The 20,323-nt window shown below is 40.8% G+C and overlaps 5 protein-coding genes across 5 annotated transcripts; 3 read left to right on the forward strand and 2 right to left on the reverse strand.

The window, feature by feature from the left end:
- Positions 1-968: 968 nt before the first annotated feature.
- On the forward strand, positions 969-1,907 carry BDR25DRAFT_386309 (uncharacterized protein; the record flags this gene model as incomplete). The annotated part of the gene is made up of 1 exon (XM_033697992.1): positions 969-1,907. The coding sequence occupies exon 1, from the start codon at positions 1,014-1,016 to the stop codon at positions 1,905-1,907; it is 894 nt and encodes a 297-aa protein (XP_033539481.1). The 5' UTR covers positions 969-1,013.
- A 1,121-nt stretch (positions 1,908-3,028) lies between these two features.
- Positions 3,029-3,652, forward strand: BDR25DRAFT_248393 (DNA glycosylase; the record flags this gene model as incomplete). Its single annotated transcript, XM_033685972.1, has 1 exon — positions 3,029-3,652. One exon carries the CDS (start codon positions 3,029-3,031, stop codon positions 3,650-3,652), a length of 624 nt encoding a protein of 207 aa, XP_033539482.1.
- A 312-nt stretch (positions 3,653-3,964) lies between these two features.
- Positions 3,965-5,965, reverse strand: BDR25DRAFT_330136 (rhamnogalacturonate lyase-like protein; the record flags this gene model as incomplete). The annotated part of the gene is made up of 4 exons (XM_033692506.1): positions 3,965-4,993; positions 5,042-5,493; positions 5,546-5,701; positions 5,926-5,965. The coding sequence occupies 4 exons, from the start codon at positions 5,963-5,965 to the stop codon at positions 3,965-3,967; spliced, it is 1,677 nt and encodes a 558-aa protein (XP_033539483.1).
- Positions 5,966-9,416: 3,451 nt separating this feature from the next.
- On the forward strand, positions 9,417-10,940 carry BDR25DRAFT_386313 (glycoside hydrolase family 28 protein; the record flags this gene model as incomplete). Its single annotated transcript, XM_033697993.1, has 4 exons — positions 9,417-9,819; positions 9,867-9,952; positions 10,003-10,258; positions 10,308-10,940. The coding sequence occupies exons 1-4, from the start codon at positions 9,445-9,447 to the stop codon at positions 10,938-10,940; spliced, it is 1,350 nt and encodes a 449-aa protein (XP_033539484.1). The 5' UTR covers positions 9,417-9,444.
- Positions 10,941-11,478: 538 nt separating this feature from the next.
- On the reverse strand, positions 11,479-12,613 carry BDR25DRAFT_397524 (uncharacterized protein; the record flags this gene model as incomplete). Its single annotated transcript, XM_033698510.1, has 8 exons — positions 11,479-11,774; positions 11,825-11,965; positions 12,010-12,146; positions 12,206-12,256; positions 12,308-12,340; positions 12,423-12,443; positions 12,481-12,523; positions 12,572-12,613. 8 exons carry the CDS (start codon positions 12,611-12,613, stop codon positions 11,592-11,594), a joined length of 651 nt encoding a protein of 216 aa, XP_033539485.1. The 3' UTR covers positions 11,479-11,591.
- Positions 12,614-20,323: the final 7,710 nt, after the last annotated feature.

Genomic DNA, 20,323 nt, shown 5'->3' on the forward strand with positions numbered 1-20,323 from the left:
TAAGTAAAAAAGTAATAGTAGCTTTTAAAAATAATAAAAAGTAAAATAGATTACTTTATTATATTAATACTTTAAATAACTATTATTTACTTTTTATTACTTTACTATATTACTTTTAGCTATTTTTATTTTTTTAAAGCTATAATAACTACTTTAGTTAATATCTAGCTTATTATAAAGCTTAACTTATTAAAGTTATATATATTTTTATTTTAAATACTATACTTAGCTTTTATATTAGCTACTAAGTAAAACTAGCTTTAGATAACCTTTAGATTTTTATAAAGTACTTTTTTATAATTATACTTATAATTAAGCTTTATTATAAACTTAAAATAGTGCTTAACTTATATACTAGGCTAGTTTAAGCTAACTTAGCCTAAATTACACTCTACGCGCAAGAAATTAGCTATATTAGCTATAGCTATAAACTTAAAAAAAATCTATATATAATAAGCTTAAGTATATACTTAATAACTACTTTTTTTTAAGCTTAGTTAGATTTCTTAACTTAGGCTAGTATTCTACTTATAAAGGCTATCTAGTGTGTTAATTACTTAGTGTTATATAAAAAATATTATAAATAGCTATAGTATGTTATAAAAAGAGTTTTAAGTTTTATTTAAAAGCTTAAAAAGTAAGCTATATCTAATATTCTTTAGAAGATTTAATCTAGTGTTATTGTTAAGGCATTATGTAGATAGGTAGAGTTTAGTAGGGGCTTAGCAAAAGTGGCCAGCTAACCTGTGTGGCCGGCCAACCTGTTAGGTACGTTACAGCAAATTATTTTTGGAGAATTATAGCAATATTTGTCGTGCGCATGGGCTTTCTGGTTGCTGAAAGTCAAAGTACCCCTCATTTTTCTCGGCACACAGTGTTTCTCGCTACGCAGTGAGGGACGTTAGATATTCAAAAAAAAAAAAAAAAACCTCTGCTCAGCCTCTATTTGTGGTAAAACATTCTTGACTTTTGGAAGTAAGCAACGTATAGCGACGTCTTTTCACACAAACAATATGCTCTATCGGTTGGAATCCGTTGTCCAAACCTCAGTTTTCGCAATCATTCTTCCACTTCCAGCCTTCGTTCACGCCCATCCAGCGCCGCTTTCCGCCTCGGAATGGTTTCACGAAACTCTCTTCCCCGGACGAGGCACCACTCTACCTGAAGAGCTGAAATGCTACTCTCTCCCATATGGTAGTCTTGGTTTCGTCTCTCATGCTCTCACCTACTACACCATGCTATGTTTCCATTTTCGGCGACGCCCTCTCTGGCCATTCAGCAAGATCTCGCATAGCCGCCTTGATGCATTGATATGTATTCTATCCATGGTGGTCACGGTTGTCCTGACGGCGTTTACAATGGCTAGCTGTCGTAACAACTGGCAGTTTGTGTTGATAGCATTCTGGAAACTTACATTAAGTGTCTCCCTTAACATTGCCGGGCTTTCTATGGCGCTGCATCAACATCGCGGGTCGCCGCCCCAGTCAGGTATAATAAAAAATTCTCTCCTCGAAGCCTCTCTGTACTGGCTCGGCTCCTTTATCGGTCTAATAGGTCTATTCCAAATCGTGCACCAGACCTTTCCTCACAACAAAGCCGTTCGCATCTTCACTGGCATTATGATCGCTCTCGTCTGTTTGTCCTGTCTTTCTATTTACTGGTACTTTTTTAACAAAGCGTACGAGTGGACGGCACTTCTATCTGCAATACCAGGTGCATACGCGCTTCTTATTGGCTTTGCGGTGTTTTATTCGGATTGGGTGCTCGCGGCGGTGGATGGCAATTGGGTAGGGACGCCCAGTGGGGATCAGAAATATTTGTATTGGGTGTATTTTTCGGCCAAGAGGTTGCCTATGGTGTCTTGGTGGGAATTACTAGAAACCAGTCCCTTCTATAGTATAATATAAAAACTCCCAAGCAGCTCGCTGAGTCTACGGTCCAGTAAGAGGGTGTGGTTTGATGTTTGACCTCTATTTAGGACTATCTTCTCTGTAATTTCGTCATAAATAGTACTTCCGATCATGTGAAGAAGCGTCAGCAGTCTCACGTGAGGGCAATCGACCAGAGGTGCGCGTATTTGCTCGATTCCAGCACAATGCGCCGTATCCAGCCACGTGGGAGCAGCCTACCCCATATTCTTCGATTGCGTGAATTTTCGGCACCCACAATCACCCTATTTGTTCACTATGGCAGGTACAAAGCGTAAGGCTAAAGAAATCCATCGTGACCCCCCGAAAGCCAAAAAGCATCAAAAGTATCGCCACAAACAAACCGAGCTAGCATTAGCTGTCCCCTGTATTCCCCGCACGTCAACTAAAAACGGCCGTAAATATGCCCACTGCACTTCAGCACTCCAAGTGCCTATTCAGCGTGAAACAGCATCCATCGAGCCCGGCGCTACCTCTATCCATTCACCAATATAGCAGCCATCTCGTGCACACAATACCCGCGATGCGGCCCTGGAACATAAACGAAAGAAACGGAGAAGAGCAGATACCCTGGAGGATGGTGGGTGGGCTCCCGATTTAGTCATTGTTGGAGAACATGTGTCGTCAGGGGAAGAGACGTTTTCGCAGCGTCTGGACACAATCGCAAGGGTTCTTAGCTCGCTTCTCGACTTCGTCCAGCCCACGCTCGTCGAGCTCACAAATTCCCTGTCTGATTGTACGACCCTGTGCGGAGGCATCCGAAGGCTAGCAGCGCGGAAGCAGACTGGCCGACAGACAGCTACTCAGAAGAAGGCAGCACCCACCGTGTCCCCATCCCTTGATTCATCGCTAGCATTAACGGAGAGAAAGACTAAGACAAAAGCAAAGTCAAAGGCGAAGTCAGAACTGTCTCCATACCTTTGCGAGAACGAAATCGAGCCCCAATGCACCGCCTCGCCCTTCTCTCTCCTCCCCAGGGCTCCACTGCCATTTCTCTACTACAAAAACGATCCCGAACGCTAACGCAAAATCTCGTAAGAGCAAAACGCAAGCATACAGTTCTTAGGTCCCCCGACTTCAACCTTGATCCGTTCTCACAGATGCCCACTCCACGCGGTCTCGCCTTCCAACTCCAACCTCCAGGCTTTGGCCTCATACAGGAGCGCATTCGTGCCGACCTCTTTGCCCTAGTTATCCGGGCCATTCTCTGGAACCAGACCACAGCCAGAGCTAGAAGGCCAATTGTGTTCCGCCTCCTTACACAGTACCCATCACCGCAAGCTCTCGCTAAAGCCTCTGTCGCAGACCTTACAGCCCTCATCTATTGCCTCGGCCTCCACAATATCCGCGCACGCCGTCTCATCAGCCTCGCCCAAGCATGGGTAAGCTCACCACCCTGCGCGGAACGCAGGTACGGAAGACGCGACTACCCCAACTCCGGAGAAGGCGTTAAGAATGGACTCCTACTTGATCCAAACGATAAGCGCGAGGGCTGGGAGATTGCACATTTACCTGGAATTGGCCCATACGCTCTTGATGGTTTTCGAATATTCTTTCGGGATCAACTCCACGGGTTTGAAGGGAAGGGGGAGGTTGAGCCGGAGTGGCAGAGAGTTGTACCATTGGATAAGGACTTAAGAGCGTATCTCGTTTGGAGGTGGAGGCAGGACGGGTGGCGATGGAATTTTAAAACTGGGGAGAGGGTGAGGGTAGAGTTGGCTTGATGCTTTGGTAGCGATGAGATTGGTTGCTTCGCATGTATGTATCGTATTGCTAGCCGGGAAGAGGTGGGATGCAATTATGGGGTGCGACGACCAGTCCCAGACGAGAAAGTAATTGCGGCAAACGGATTTAATGGCAACTCGCAACCGATTTGGTGCGACCATTCCAATCCCCATCTTACCATTTACGGCGGCGTCCCATATCAATTTACCGGGACTTGTAGTTGAATTCCACGCAACTTTGATATCGGGATGAATATCTCCACACTAGCCTCTCATTCCGTCGCGTTCCGAGTATAGACGCACTTTATTATACTAAGTCCACTCTAGGACTATTGAATCCCAAAGCCAACCCCTCCAGAGCGTGCTTTGCGTCACCCGAAACCCCAGCTGGTTCGCCCCTGCCTTCAGAATTTCTTTTGCTACCGGATACTCTAACAAATGCCACTCTCCTGCTCTTGTCGCTGATCGGTACGTATCTTGACTAGTCGGTAGCAATGCACTACCTGTTGTAATGTTTCCAATTCGCTTTGAGTTGAGCAGAATATCTGCACTAGAACCTCCGGAGAACCCAGCAAGCGAAACTTTCAGCACTGCCCGTGCTGCATTTTCTGGAACCGAGGACAAATCAAAATTTATTGAGTAGGTTCCAAGTGAGGATTGCCCGAAACACCAATCTCCGACTCGGGAAACCCCAATTGTGTATGTCAGATTGCTTGGACACTTTGCAATCCGGCCATGCTGGAAACCACCACTACCGTTAAATCCAGTGGTCTGGCGGTCAAATTCCCCGACCTGGAAGATGCGCTTCTGAACGTTGCTGGTCTCCCAAACGATAGCATCTAGGTCCGTTCGTTTATCTTTCCCGACTACAACATTGTTCTTGAGGACGGCAGTCGTAACATCACTGATACTTCCTCCATTAGACCACGCCTGCAATCCGTATTCACCACTCCTAATATTGTCAATCTGGAATGAGCCGTCATTCCCCGCATAGGTTGTGTAATAGTAGTTCCGTCCCTGGTCGAGTGTGGTCTTATTCGGTGCATTATCTCCAAGGAACACCGCAGCTCCTGCTGCCGGACGGCCATCGCTCAGCGTCAATTTGCCCCGGACAGAACCTCGAGACTGGAAGGAGGCATCCGTAACCCACTTATACGGCCACGCCCGCTCTTCCTGTTTTGCTCGACCAGCAGCATCTTCTTTTGATCCACCATTGAGGTACCACAGCCACGGACCCCAGGTCTTGCCTTCAGGGAATGCATCGCTCGACACAGCCTGGAAATGAGTACCATGAATCATATTGAGCTGCACCGCATCGCCAGTCTTACTCTCGCGATGAATCTATATTTCTTATCAGCGTAACTCAGACGAGCAACCGAAATAACATACCATGAGCTCCTGCTTCAGATGGTTCCCATTGATGTAATCCTTCCCAGGGTGAAAATACCAGCTTCCGACATCATCTCCATACACGCCATAGAAATCTACCTCTTTGATAAAGGCGCTCCAGTCATATTTTGTCAGATACGTCCCGTCAGACTTTTGCCACGTTTCATCCTGAACATTCGTTGCGGCGAGGTACTCGGAAAGCCGGGGCAGCATGCCATCTCTCTCGTTCGTCCGACCATTGGGAAAGGTTTTATTGTCAAGCCTCCAAAGTGTTCGGAACTCTCCTAGCACAGGAAGATTACGGTTGACAAAGTACTGGTAGGCACCTGCCAGGTCATCGTATACAACCCAGTGGAAGTCGCCTTCACGGGCCGTGAAGCGGACATTTATGAAGTCGGGTCCCGATTCCACAACAGCGGCGGAGGTCCAGTTCAAGTCGGATTGAGCGCCATCTATGAGAAATTAGTGACGGAGGTTATGCACCTGGGGACATCATGTGCGCACTGTAGCTCACGTAGTGCCCGACGGCTTTTCCAACGAGGTCCTTGTTCCGATACCACAGCTTGGTCGCATATTGCCGCCCTTGAGTAACGTTCCAGATACTATTTCCGATGATCCAAGTCGAATTATCAACCTGTTTCAGGAAGCTCTTCCTCTCAGCTCCCGGGTGTATCGGACTGGTAACAGCGTAGCCGAAAAGGGCACATGCGGTGATGACCACCGAAATATGCATCTTCAACGATGATGACCAAATAATCCAAGATCACTGCATTCCAAGATTCACCGACCACTTGATGTTTCTTGTGTGTCTTATATGGAAATATCGATGCGCAAGAAATTTCGGGGTAAAGCATACCGAGCTGTGCCATAGGAGATGAACTAACCTAAATTGCGGGGGTCAGAATTTGGGTAAAGATCGCGCATGATGGATTTTCCCTGCAATCGGAGCAATGAAATGCAGGAACCGAGAACTGCCTGATCGCTTGGGACCTGCAGCGCATGAATGCTGACACTAGCCGGGTTACTTCCTGGAAAATCCCCAAAGTTCGCGAAAAGTCTCGTCGCCTATCAGCAATCCGGATTGCCTGATGTGTTTGAATGTACTCAGTGAAAGACAAAACACATCACGTGACAACTCCGGCCGCAGGGGAATCCTAATATGCGGGGCAATACTCGGCACAGTTCTTCCACCGACGCTAACACCACATCCATAATTGCGAATTTCCTCTATCTGTAACCAAGATCGGGGTCAGTATTATACCCTATCTAGCGGTGGGGATGTTCAGGTCAAAGATAGAACAATGTCTGACTATAGATGACCGGAATCGGAACGACTTAGCCCTACCGCACGAAAATCCAAGCACGAAGGAAGAGGATGGGAAGGTAGGATTTTGCACTCTTCCCAGCAACAGACTCAACATAATATCCAACTTTCACCCTTCATCTGTTCTGGGAAGGTGTGTAAATGTAGGAGAACAATAGCAAACGGATAAAATAACGCCCAAGATAACAGCAAAAATAATGGCTAGCCCTCCCGCGATTGATTGAAACTCTTCGAGTATCGTTGCCATAATCTCGAAATCAGCACTGTTGGCCCACCTGCTTTGCCGCCAGCGCTTTCAATGAATATTATGAACTACCCTCGTTGACAAGCTTACAACATACTGTACCGCTAACTCTTCTGGGATGACCTAGAATGCCGGACGCCACACTGCCCTCAATCGGCGACGCGAAGAAATTCCGTAAGGAATGATGGACTAGCAGACTTATAATTGAAAGACCAGAGTCGAGCCGTGAAGGCTAGTTTGCGATCTAGCCGGATTAATGCTTCTTGCCTACGAAGTAATAGGGTATCATTTCTTCATTTCTAGGGATGTGGGTTCGACTTTGGCTCTCTATAAGGAGTTCGGAAGAGTTCGCGGTTTTGCCCACCTTTGCTGGTACTATATTTCCTTCGACTAGATTAGAGTTGGGATAGGGTTAGGACTTGTTTTTCTTCTGAGAGTAGGTACCCCCGTTCATTGCATGTCAGTCTACTTCTTGTTCCCTATGTTTAGCATTCTTGTCCAGTCCTTGCTCCCTCTCGGCCCCTAGCGTACGGTTCAAAAACGTTACGACTTGCTCTTTGACCTGTGTCCTCGGCTATTTCTGGAGCCGGTGATGTGGTTTTAATGTGATGACCGTTTATACGGAGTGAATGAGTGAGCTAGGCCCGGAGCATCGCCAATTGATCTTTAACCCTAAACTATACATACGCTGTCTACGAGCGCCCTTCATAGTCCAATGCGATCTCGTTCAATACTTGTCCCCTCCGAATGGAATCGGGTTACTCTGTTATCTGACCCTTCAATTAGGTTCAGAGCGCTAGTAAAGCGAATGAAGTAATTTTGGTAGATAACTCGATCTCAACAAGCTGGCCGTGTCTTGAAATGAGCCGAGTATTAAGGTAGGGATGCTCCTTGCAACCGCCTTCCACTCTTGTACTGTCTCTAACAACTCCCACCCCAAGTCTTCCTCTCCGCATCTGCCGCTTCATCCTGAGTATTTCAGAAAGTCCCGATTGAATGGATTTACACACTTTCGGTGTGAACGTTTTTTGTTCAGATACCAGAGCAATCCATACGTGATATCTCATGTAGCCCACACCCAGTAGTTCGCACTTGCAATAATTAAATAAGGCAAGTTGGAGATAGGCCTGGAAGCATTCCCTTAGCGTAAATTTGCGCATAAGGTTATTTTGATGACCTACTTAGATGCTGTCCATTCCGCAAGAATGAAAAGAATTTAGCTGGAGGATGTAAGTCACCCAATCTGTCATCGTAACCGTTCTTCCGAACCAATTGACAATCCCCCACACGTAAACTGCGCCGTTGCGGCGTTTCGGCGCGTGGAAAGGGATATTCAAGGCGCTACTCAAGTTTAAACCACTCCCTCAAGAGGTGATGTATTACTCGATGTGTTCGGGCAATTAGACGCTAGCATTGTGGGAACGTGTGTCGACCATATGAGCAAGTATTAATGTATCCTTGTGGGATATTTGTCACTTTATATCGCTTGAAATGAGAACAGAAATCTTGAGCACGAGTTTGGGTCCTTTGGTATCCTATAGAGCATAGGATTATTGGAAATTCTTCATCATGCTGACTGTACGGTGCATTGGTGGATTCTCAGATATCTGCCCATGGTCCAGGCATTCTTGCCCTTAGAAGAGTGACCACCGATTGATCGTGGAACCTGTTTTGCTATGGAGAGGGGAGTTTGAACTTGAGGGCCACACGGAAAACCAGTTCCCCGCCTCTATGTCTGAAGTTGCTTAGCGTTATGCAAAGGGTGGTGCCGAGTCAGCAGCGTTGAACTTTCTTCCAACAACCCTGTTCTTCCCCGCCGATTGAAGGCACCCACTGTTCTGGCATTTTCAAAGCCGTCCGCAAAGAATTATGATCAGTAACTATGACCTTTTCCAAGCCTCTCACGCTCTCCTTAAACGCCCCCCAGATGGGTCTCTATTGTTACAACGAGATGGCCTACTGGTGGTCGGTGCCGTCACATCGCATATTAAGGTCTTGTAACTCGGGGAGACAAGATGATTTAAAGTAACAAGCAGACATTAACATACCCCAGGCGGTTGGACCTAACACAGCGCATAGTGGGGGCTTCATCCCACGCAGCCTGAGTGTTGGTAGAGAGGCCACGGCTTGGAACCAACGATCGCTTTCCTAACATAGAATGTGGTCTCATTATCCCATAACGGCCAATATCTCGAAGCGATTCATCTCTTCGCTAGAGTTCTGGTAAATATTCGTCGTCCAACGATTTGGACCTCTACCTGTGCCAATTTCTCTTCTATATTGGCGTATGTGTAGATAGGGTCACGAGGAATCAGGAGCGCATGTAGGTCTTCTTGGGTAAATATGCATCATGTTACGAAAACCTCTCCCATTTTGCTCGTAGTTTTCAAAGTCGTCAGAGGGTGGGTGTTCTGTTTTCGGCCTAGTATAACTATAATTCCGATTCGCGGATAATCTCATCACTAACCCAAATCCACGAACCATAGCGTTTCGCGCTAGGCAAACAGGCACGAACACCGTTCCCAGGAATGAATTTCATGGTGATCCTGGGGAAGCTTGGGACACTTGGAGCTCGTGGCATACGAGCTTATTTCGGGACCCCGCGTTTGTGGAGTCGATCCACAATGGTGGGCACCGCCAACCCGGTTCAAGACGGAAAAACTCCTGCCTTGTTCAAATGACAACTCGGAAATTAGCATTCTTGGTTGGAGGACATAAAGCCCTTTCCTTTCACACCGTAAATATCGCAACCTTCCTCCGCTATCACTCCAAGCTTTCTAGTCACGCTTCCACTTTTCGGTGCCAGTTTCGTGTGTCACCTAGCTTTTGGCCACCATGAAGCTCTGCCTCCTCCTCCTCGTCGCGCCTCTGGTGTCTGGTTCTGTCACATTGATTGAGGACGACTTGGTTCCTATCGGTGCATCCATATCTCTACCCCGGTCTACGAGGCCAATTCTCTCTCGCCTATCGTATTCCCACAAAGAAAAGGACAATTGGGGTAATGCATTAGAAAAGGATCGAAAGAAAATTACAATTCGGTCTTCGAAGAATGACCATGACGATATCAGCGATGACTTCCTGTGGGCAATGAAGAAGGCGAACCATGGAGGCCTTGTCCACTTGGAAAAGGGGAAGAAATACGTGATTGGGAAGAAGTTAGACTTGACATTTTTGAAGGATGTGTACGTGAAGCTAGATGGAGAGCTGAAGGTGGGCTTTCCTGGATGAAGAAATAATCGTAAGCCTAATTCTCGCAGTTCACAAACGACATTAAGTACTGGCAAGCCAACAACTTCTACTATGACTTCCAGAAGAGCATCACCTTCTGGGTTTGGGGCGGAAAGTGAGTTTAACAAACTCATGACAATCGTTGCTGTTCTAAAATTTACCCAGAGATATTAAAATCTACGGTTCCGGCGTCATCAACGGTAATGGTCAGGCATGGTGGGACGGCTTTTCTGGCGCTGAGATTCTCGACCCGAATAACAAATACTACCGCCCCATCCTCTTTCTTACTGACAATGCTACAAATGTCGAGGTCACTGGTCTTCATTTGAAAGATTCGCCTTGCTGGACAACATTCATGGTCCGCACAAAGAACGTAGTTTTTGACAACATCTACATCGATGCAGTCTCAACCAATGCTTCAGCAGGTTTTCATTCCACCTCCGCAGGGTCCAACTCTGACTTTTTAATAGTCCCTCCCCAAAAATACCGACGGATTTGACTCTCTCAATGTCGACGGGCTAACGGTAACGAACACACGCGTCAATGTCGGAGACGACTGTTTTAGCCCGAAACCCAACACGACCAACATCCTCGTCCGCAATCTTTGGTGCAATGGTACTCACGGTGTCAGCATGGGTAGTATCGGCCAGTATGCCGGTGTCAAAGACTACATCTCCAACGCCTGGATCGAAAACGTGACGTTACTCAACGGCCAAAACGGCGCCAGGCTGAAAGCCTGGGCAGGGCCATCCGTCGGATATGGGTACATCGACAACATCACATATAAAGACATCCACATCGAGAATACGGACAATCCAGTGGTTCTTGACCAGTGCTACTTTAATATAAACGAGACAACGTGCGCGGCGTATCCTTCCAAGGTGAACATCACCAACGTCAATTTCCTAAACATCTATGGCACGAGCAGTGGAAAAGAAGGCCGAGTCGTCGCGGACTTGACGTGTTCTCCCGGGGCAACATGCAGTGGCATTCACCTCGAGAATATCAACATCACAAGTCCTGCTGGATCTCCGCCTGAGATTGTATGTGACAATATTCAAGGAGATATTGGGGTTGAGTGTATTCCGGCCAGCGAAGCATGACTAAGGCTGAAAAAGGGGAAGACTTGATAGCGCGAATCTCGTAATTCATACGTCTAAAAAATTAATTCCTAATATCTCCCAAGTCCTTTCCGAGTGCTAATCTGCGGTCGGTTCTAATTCAATCTCTATTCCTACGCCGAAAACGTGCCACTACGGGCCATTACAGATTGCATGAACTTGGATTAAAGTTAGGTGAGATATAAAATACGCCAACAGACCTAACGACACTTAAATTAGGTTCTGCAATTAAATTTCCCTGGCAAGGGATGCCGTTATCAACAGACACTGGCTTGTCAGTATACATATATGTCTCAGCCACGCTTTCTCTCCAAACAAGATTCTACGCGACGCTTCCAGTTTGTATGTCCCCCCTCCAATCGATTCAGAGCTTGTCACGGTAATACCTAGTTCATATGTGCACCTCTTTGTTACCCCAAATTATATAGACACTGTTACTTTTTCCCCCACTGTCACCCACTGTTTTAAAATTAGAAATCGATTTGTTTTCTCAAAAACTACGCCTTAATCAACTTACTTTCGAACCGGCGCCTGCCTGCCACGCGAGAAGCAACGTCTGCCGTACCGTGCAGATCATCTGGCAATGGAACATTCTGATATTTCATCTTTACTCATGTAGCAGAGAGAAGAGAGTTACTCTTCCGTTGCGGGGTATGCGAGAAGGTTTGTGAATTCATTGAGAGCCGGTAAGGAACGATGCCCAAGAAGCTTGTTCGAGGGTTCAGTGTTTCCACTATTGGTAAACGTTAATGTTGCTCCTGAAATTCTAAAAGGGCGGTAAGGATCGTGATGTCTCTTTGGCGTAGCGATGCATGTCTTTGTGGAACGGCCCAAAGGGATATCCCCAAGGAAAGATAGAGGGTGACGAAGGCCCGATAATTGGGCAATGAAAGAAAACTCAGTGTGTCAATGGCTAGCCAGGACCTCGGCCTAAACGGCTGGAGTCTAATACATGTTAATGTTCTGTAACCTTGCAGGCACAAGCTATGAGAGTAATGTATTGTGGACTGAGGGTCCGAGGAGCTATATGATTTATATAGTATTGATGGACGCCAAGCCCAAGGTTGATTGGGCAGCCTATCGTAGAGTCCTTGTTTGCAGTAGTCACACGATAGTCAGATGCGTCGTCACCATGGTCGGATGCGTCGTCACCATGATCGGATGCGTCGTCACCATAGTCGTATGCATCTCACCATGGTCTGTTGCCAAGACTCACCCACTTATTTCGCATATATATAGACTCCTACAAAGGACTCCTCTAGCAAAAAATTCAATCCAGTTCCTCATGCCTATGGTGCCTCACATAGCTTCACAGTCCTTCGGCCTACATGTTCAAAAGGTAAGCACACCCAAATCATAAGGCTCAAGCAGGCGATGCAGGCCTCACGTGGATAAAACGACGAGTCTATTGAGCAAACATCTAGCCCCTAGGTTTTGGAATATGCTTAACTAATAGTAGCGCACCGAGACAGAATCGGGGGGGTGCTGAATGAAAACAGAAAAGTTTCTAGCTTAGATCCACGTCCTCCATCACGAAGTCGGGCCGGTGCGGTACGGTCTTGCGACTGTCACTACACCACCTGAGTTCCAGTCTGAGGGTCAGGCAATTGAACATTTTCACGCAGCCGCCGAAATGGGCTGATCGTCGTAACCATTGTCAGATTCTATAGGCGTCCGATCTAGAAATTAAATGCGTTCTGCTCTGTTAACTCTTTAACAGGTATCTAGAATATGCAGAAATTTAGTTAATGTACTTCACAGGCAAGTTGCTCACACACCTAAGTTACTTACTTTTACTAAGACCCTACAACACTACTTTTTCTATACTAATGCATTTTTAACAACACTACTTAGATATATTAAAAAAAATGTTAAATATAGGTTATACTTTAAGCTTTTAAATAAAATATAAGACTTTTTAAGTAACATACTACAGCTATTTATAAAGTTTTTTAAAAGATAATAAGTAACTAATATGCTAAATAACTTTTTTAAGCTAATTATATAGCTAACTTATAAAAGCTAGATAATAATAAAAAGCAGGTAATTATTTAGCACATACTTAAGCTAGATGCGTAAGGATTTCCCCTCTAGCTAGCAGCTATAGCTAATATAGCTAATTCTTTACACACTAAGCATAATATAAGTTATATTAGCATAAACTAGCTTAATATATTTATTAAGCGCTACTTAAAGCTTAAAGTAAAGTTTAAGTATAAGTATAACTATAAAAAAGCTTTTTATAAAATTTTTATAGTAATTTAAAGCTAGTTTAACTTTATAAAAAATATTAAAGCTAAGTATAGCATCTAAAATAATAACATATATAACTTTAATAAAATAGAGTTTATAATAGGCTAGATATCTACTAAAGAAGTAATTATAAGTTTAAAGATATAAGGATAGCTAAAAGTAGTCTAGCTAGGTAACTAGAAGTAGACAACAGCTATCTAGAGCATTAATACTAAAAGGTAAGCTATTCTACCTTTTATTATCTTTTAGAGTAGTAATTACTTTTTAAACTAGTATTAAAAAAATCTACTTTAGAATTAAGTTATTATAATTTTAAGCACAGCTAAACTACTAATTAGCTTAGTCTAGACTAGTTAAAGGACTTTAATGTGTATATAAAGAAGTGTACTATTAGCAGCTACTATTTACTAGTTATTAATAGCTATAAAAGCTATAACTTACTTTATTTCTAGTAATACTATAAAAATAATAAAATTATTACTATTTATAATGTACTTTACAGGCAAGTTGCTTACACACCTAAGTTACTTACTTTTGCTAAGACTTTACTAAACTACTTTTTTTATACTAATGCATTTCTAACAACACTACTTAAATATGCTAAAAGAATGTTAGATATAGCTTACACTTTAAGCTTTTAAATAAAACATAAAACTTTTAAAGAAACATGCTACAGCTAATATAAAGTCCTTTAAAAGATAACAAATAACTATAGCACTAGACAACTTTTATAAGCTAATTCTATAGCTAACTTATAAAAGCTAGGTAATAATAAAAAGTAGGTAATTATTAAGACTATACTTAAGCTATATGCGTAAGGATTTTCTTTTTAAATAGCATTTATAACTAATATAGCTAATCTTTTACACACTAAGTGTAATCTAGGCTATATTAGCATAAATAAGCCTAGTATATTTAGAAAGCGTTATTTAAAGCTTAAAGTAATATTTAAGCGTAGTATAACTATAAAAAAGCTTTCTATAAAAGTCTTAGAGTAATTTAAAGTAGGTTTAGCCTTATAAAGAATATTATAGCTAAGTATAGCTTTTAAAATAATAACATGTACAACTTTAGTAAAATAGGCTTTGTTATAAGCTAAATATTTATTTACTATACTTATACTTAAAACTTTACTTTAAGCTTTAAATAACATGTTATAAACATTCTAGGCTAGTTTATGCTAATATAGCCTAAATTATACTTAGCGCATAAAGAATTAGCTATATTAGCTATAAATGCTATTTAAAAAAAAATCCTTATATATATAGCTTAAGTATAGTCTTAATAATTACCTACTTTTTATTATTACTTAGCCTTTATAAGTTAGCTAACGTACCTAACGGGTTGGCTGGCCACACAGGTTGCCCGGCCACTTTTGCCAAGCCCCTACTAAAACCACCCTATTCTCTCGCAAAACAGCCTACTTTAGCCCTATATAAAGTAATACAACACAAGATATTATTTAGAGTCTACTTCTACTACTTACTTATACATACGCAAGTTATGCCTAGTCTAATTGCACTGCCTGCATTACCTTTAACTTAGCTTACCTTCTTTAGCGTGTATTTATGTCTTTAGCTTCTTCCTATTACTACGCGCTTTAAACTCCTTTAAAGTAGTTAGACAAGCCTTATCCTTAACTATTAAGGTTCTTTCTGCCTAAATTTACTTCTTTTTATGCAATCTATGTTATGTGGCAGCTTTATTTACTGCTTAAAGCTTTATAATCTTATAGCTTACCCTATTATGTTAATGCCCTACATAACTATTATCTACTCTTTATTACTTTACTATATTGCCTTTAGCTGTCCTTATCTCTCTAAAGCTGTAACAACTGCTCTTGTTGAATAGGCTCCGACAGCTAGCTGCTTATGGTATGAGCACTTAAGTAGCAAGAGTAAGAGTGGTGTACAGTGTGCACAGCGTACAAGGTAGGTAAAGTAAGAGTAACATGTTTCTAGTTCTATTACTCTTGTCTTTCCTCTGTATAGAGGAAAAGGGGGATATCTAGATGTTTGCGCACAGAGGTTCGCGCACAAGCATTATGTAACATAGTGTCAGATATGCGCACCTACTGTCAAGACAGGAGGAACGTTTGACGAAAGCTGCTACATAGTACGAGCAATAAGCTCGAACAGTATGTTGCTGCAAATTGCAGCATTTTGCAGCATTTTGCAGCAAATTGCAGCATGTTGCAAGCTGGTCGCGCATAGGGCTAGTGCGCGAGGGACTCGGATCGGCAGAACAAAAAAGCTGAGCAACACAAGTAGAGCAGAAAAAGGATTAATAAAAAAAAAACACAATTAATACAATTAATTAATCATCCTATACATTATATCTAAACCCATCATTCATCTTAGGAAGCCTAGAAACAGTGCTTTAATCTGACAATTAAGAGTCTCAGTGCCTCCATCAATACAAAATGGCCACCCAGCCTCCTCGAGACGCGACAGTCGTCCTTCGAGACCACACCGACTACAGAGCCTGGATGATGCAGCTGCAATCGAGATGTGTAGCGCACGGCATCTGGCCGCAAGTGGATCCTAAGTTGACCATCCAAATGATCTCCAAACCAAGAGCTCTAGAGATGCCGCTAATAGCTGAGTTTTCACCAGCCTCTAACATTAAAACGCCTACGCACCTAAACAAGCTATTAATAAGCAGTGTTAGAGCCTTTAAAGAAGCTATTAAATACTACAAGATTAAGGCTAACAAGTACAAGAGTAACAGACATAATTATAAAAGAGAGTAATTAAGCTTCTAACAGATTATTGTCTTATCTAGTTAACAGTTAGCCTGCATCTGCAGTGTACATGCTGTTCCCTAGATTAACTACTTAGATAGTAGATTATAAACTTTAAAGCTACAGTAGGCGTTAACAACTAATTTAAATAAGAACGCGCGCGTAACTAATATAATGCATCCCTAAAGCTGCTAAAAAACGCGAGCATATAGGACCTGTGGCTAGCGGAGTATAATTACGCTGCTACAGAAGCAGAGACATAAAATGTTCTAGAAACAACGCAGTTTAATGCTATAGCAAAAAACTTTCTAACTACTATAAATAAAGTTGCCTCTTATTAGTCTATAACCTTTTAGGAAAGTAGACAGTTTACACTAAACATAAATTAAAAAAAAATAATAAAGCGCTTTTAAAAACATATAATGTTAAATTATTTAATACATATAAGAAAGCATAAAGCTGCCTTTATAATAGATAACTTGTTATACTTTACTAAAAGTAAAAAAACTACCTAGGGCATAAATAGAGACACCTGTAGTGCAGAAGTTATAATGTTAAGAAAATAAGGTAAACCTTAACATTAATGTTATTAAGAAAATAATAGAAAGTTATTCTTAAGCTAGAAACTTACTAAAATAAGAAGCACTAAATGTCCTGCATGTAAACACATCTATGCACTAAAGGACTACTTCTATGTCTATCTAGACAGAGCACTAGACTAGTAGATGCTAAATAAAAGAGTTAAAAAGCTTATAGCATTAAAGCGTAAGCACAACTTAGAATTTTAAGGCCTACTAAAAGGGCAGTGTAGACATAATTTAAGAATACTAATCCTAAAGAGTTTACATATACCTACGCTAGAGATATAAAAAGACTAACTTAAAGGCTAAGAAGTATTAAGAGTTAAGGTAGCTATATTGCTAGCTATAGTTAATTTAAACTAGAATAGATATCTGCTAAGAGAATTATTTATCCTTAACTTAAGCTTAACATGCTATATTATAAATAATTTTAATTAGATCTATAACTATTATTTACTAACACTAAAAAACTTTATCTAGTCTAAAAACTCTTGCATATAGATTTAAGGCTATAGATTAATTACACTAAGCTTAAAAAGTAAGCATAGAACACATAGTTAAGCATATAGTCTTGTACTTTATAACACTGTACTATGCCTAGACCTGCTGTGCAACTTAGTCTTGTTCTGCCTACTACAATAAAAAGAAATCTAGTAGGACACATAAGTAGAGCTAACTACTTTAAAGGCCTTAGATAGGATAATAATTAGAGATCTTATAAAGATTTATAGCTAATAAGTGTTAGAGTACTATCTACTATAAAAAAGCTTATATTATACATATATAATTAACACAAGAACTAAACATAGTCTATAAAAGGCATTAGTAGAGCTATAGCATAAGCGTCTAGAACACTCTAGACTAGCTACACTTTAACACCTTATATAGTAAGCTAAGGGGGTGTAAATTAAAGGAATTATAACAGTCTAATGTAACTTATGTAGTAGAGCTAAGATATAATAATAAATTAGCTGTACACTATAAATTAGCAACAGTAGACTTAGTAAAAGACTATTAATTAATTTCTATGCATATAAAGCATAAAGCATTATAAAAGAGTAGAGTTAAATGCTAATTACTAATAAGTATTCTAGCCTCTAGTAAGACCTTTACTTTAAAAATAATAAGTCTACTAAATTAATTATTAAAGCTTTTATAATCTTTATTCTCTTTTTAAAGAACTATTATAACATTACTATAAAAGTTATTAAAGCTAATAACAAGATTATAACAGTAAAACTAGAGGTAAAACGCTAGCTAGCATTACATAAAATAACTATTAAGCCTTTAGCACTAGATACACAAGCCTAGAACAGAGAAGCTAAACACTTAGAGGGTGTAAATAAGGAGAAGTCACAGGCTATGCAACTAGATGCTAACCTACTATAAGACATATAGCTATACATTACTAAAGCTGGCGTATACCTATACAATTAGACGCTAAACTATGCTAACAACTAGAAGACACTATACAAGATCTTCTTTACATAAGTAGCTCTAAATAATAAAGTTGTTACATTAATTTAAAAGCTAAGCTTTACACATCTAAAAGCCTATAGCTATAAAGCATTTATAATAACTAATAACACACATTAGAATAAATCTAAGCTATAGAGGCTAGACCTAAAGGCGTAGATTAGATATCTAGTTAGGTACTAATTATTAAACATCTACTGCGTATAAATACTACTACTAGTAAAAGTAATCTATACACGTAACATTATTTTTAATAAACACTTAATCTTTAGCAGTAAGCCTAAAGACCTAATAGATAACCTTATGTATAACATAGTAAAGAAAATTACTACATACATTAGAATAATTAAGCTTCTAACACCTAGTTATTAGCTAAAGATAGAGTTATTTTATAAAGACAACACTATAGATAATACATTAAATTTTAATAAAGTAGACCTACTAGGCTACTATTAAGGAAGGAAGATTAGAGATAACTATCTGTCTTCTTTAAACACTCTGCCACCTGCAGCATTACTTATGCAGTTAATAGCTAGAGCAGCACTAAAGCTAAGCTAAATAAAGTTATTAAAGACTATACTATAGGCTGCAGCCTTTATAGCTAGCATAAGATTTAGAAGTGTAGGAAAGCATAGCAGCAAGACACTAGATAAAGCAGCATTAATAAAAATGCTATTTAAAAGAAAGACACCTTATAGAAGCTAGCTGCTACCTCTGCTATTAACCTAAAAGTAACTAAAGGAGCACCCTTTATATAAGATGTTTAAGGTAGCAGAAAGAACACACCTAGATAGTTATTAGATAATAAAATCCTAGACAGAGGTCTAGACAAAGCTAATTAAGGCAGCTAGACAGCAGATTCTAGATTGTATGTAGGTGTACACCTATAAGCTTAATAAGCACTACAGATTGCAAAGATGTAAGGCGCAACTAGTAGTCTACAGCAATTAATAGAGAAACATTACTACATAAGATACCTACGCTGCTACCCTAGCAGAACGCTTATTTTAAATGCTAATAGTAATATCTGCACACTTTAACCTAGAGCTTAAATAATACAACATAACTAACGCGTTTATACATGCAGCAATTAACCGCAATATCTACATGCAGATGCTAAAAGGCTATTAGAAACTAGGTATAATACTAAAGCTTTAAAAAGCACTATATAGCTTGTAAATTTTTTCTCTACTTTAGCAACGCTATTTTATAACAACTCTTAAAGGCCTTAAGTTCTTAGCTGTCTTACATAAACTCTACTGCATAACTAAAGCTAGAATATTTGTTTTCTTCTATGTAGACAACCTTATTGTTGCGTACAAAAAAGGCTCTAAAGCAGATGCACAGCGTGTAGTAGACTAGTTATAAGAGAAGTATACCCTAATAAGAGGTAAGGACCTATAATAGTTCTTAGAAGTTAAGATTATTAGAAATTAACAGTAACAAATAATTTAGCTGTTATAGGCATTATATATTAACAAGATAGCTAGGCTAGCTAACAGAAAGAACCTGCAGCACGCTACACCTATAAGTAGAATTAAACTTATGCTGCAATCTAGTTTTACAACCCTATTAGAAGTAAATTAATATTAGCAGAAGATTAGATCTCTGCTCTTCGCAGCAGTTACTACAAGACTAGACATTGCCTTTGCTACATCACGCCTCACACAGTTTCTCACAAATCCCGCATCTAACTATTAGGATGCAGCTGATTAAGTCATCCTGTACCTACATGCGACACAGACGTACGCACTTTAATTAGAAGGAGAAGACTACTTTATAGTAGCAAGCAATGCATTATTTGTAGACAATACACTAGATAGGAAGAGCTTTTAGGGCTATGTTATTTAACTATTTAGCAGATAGATTGCATAGTAAGTAAATAAACAAGATATAGTTACAACATTAATAATAAAAGCAGAATTACTTGCACTGTTCTAAGTTGCTAAGGAAGCTATGTTTACAAGAATGCTTCTTAACAAACTGTAGGTTAAGCTGCCTAATTTAACTATTATAATTTAGTGTAACAATAAGCAGATAATCTAACTAGTAAACAAAGAGATATCTTAACTTTAAACTAAGCTCTGACATGTCAACATCCATAACCACTAGCTCTGACAGGAAGTCTCTTGACAAACAATTAAGGTTGTCCATGTCCCCTCTAGCGAGATGCTTGCGGACAGACTCACTAAAGCGCTTCTAGCCAGCAAATGGCCAAGCTTTCTTCAGCAAATTCGGCTAGTTGACGTCAGGGAGAGGATAGTCAGTTAGGAAGCGGATATGGAAGAGATTGAAGCAAGAATGGAAGCCCT

This window comes from Lindgomyces ingoldianus (genome assembly GCF_010093535.1).
Source record: "Lindgomyces ingoldianus strain ATCC 200398 unplaced genomic scaffold BDR25scaffold_79, whole genome shotgun sequence".
NCBI lineage: Eukaryota > Fungi > Ascomycota > Dothideomycetes > Pleosporales > Lindgomycetaceae > Lindgomyces > Lindgomyces ingoldianus.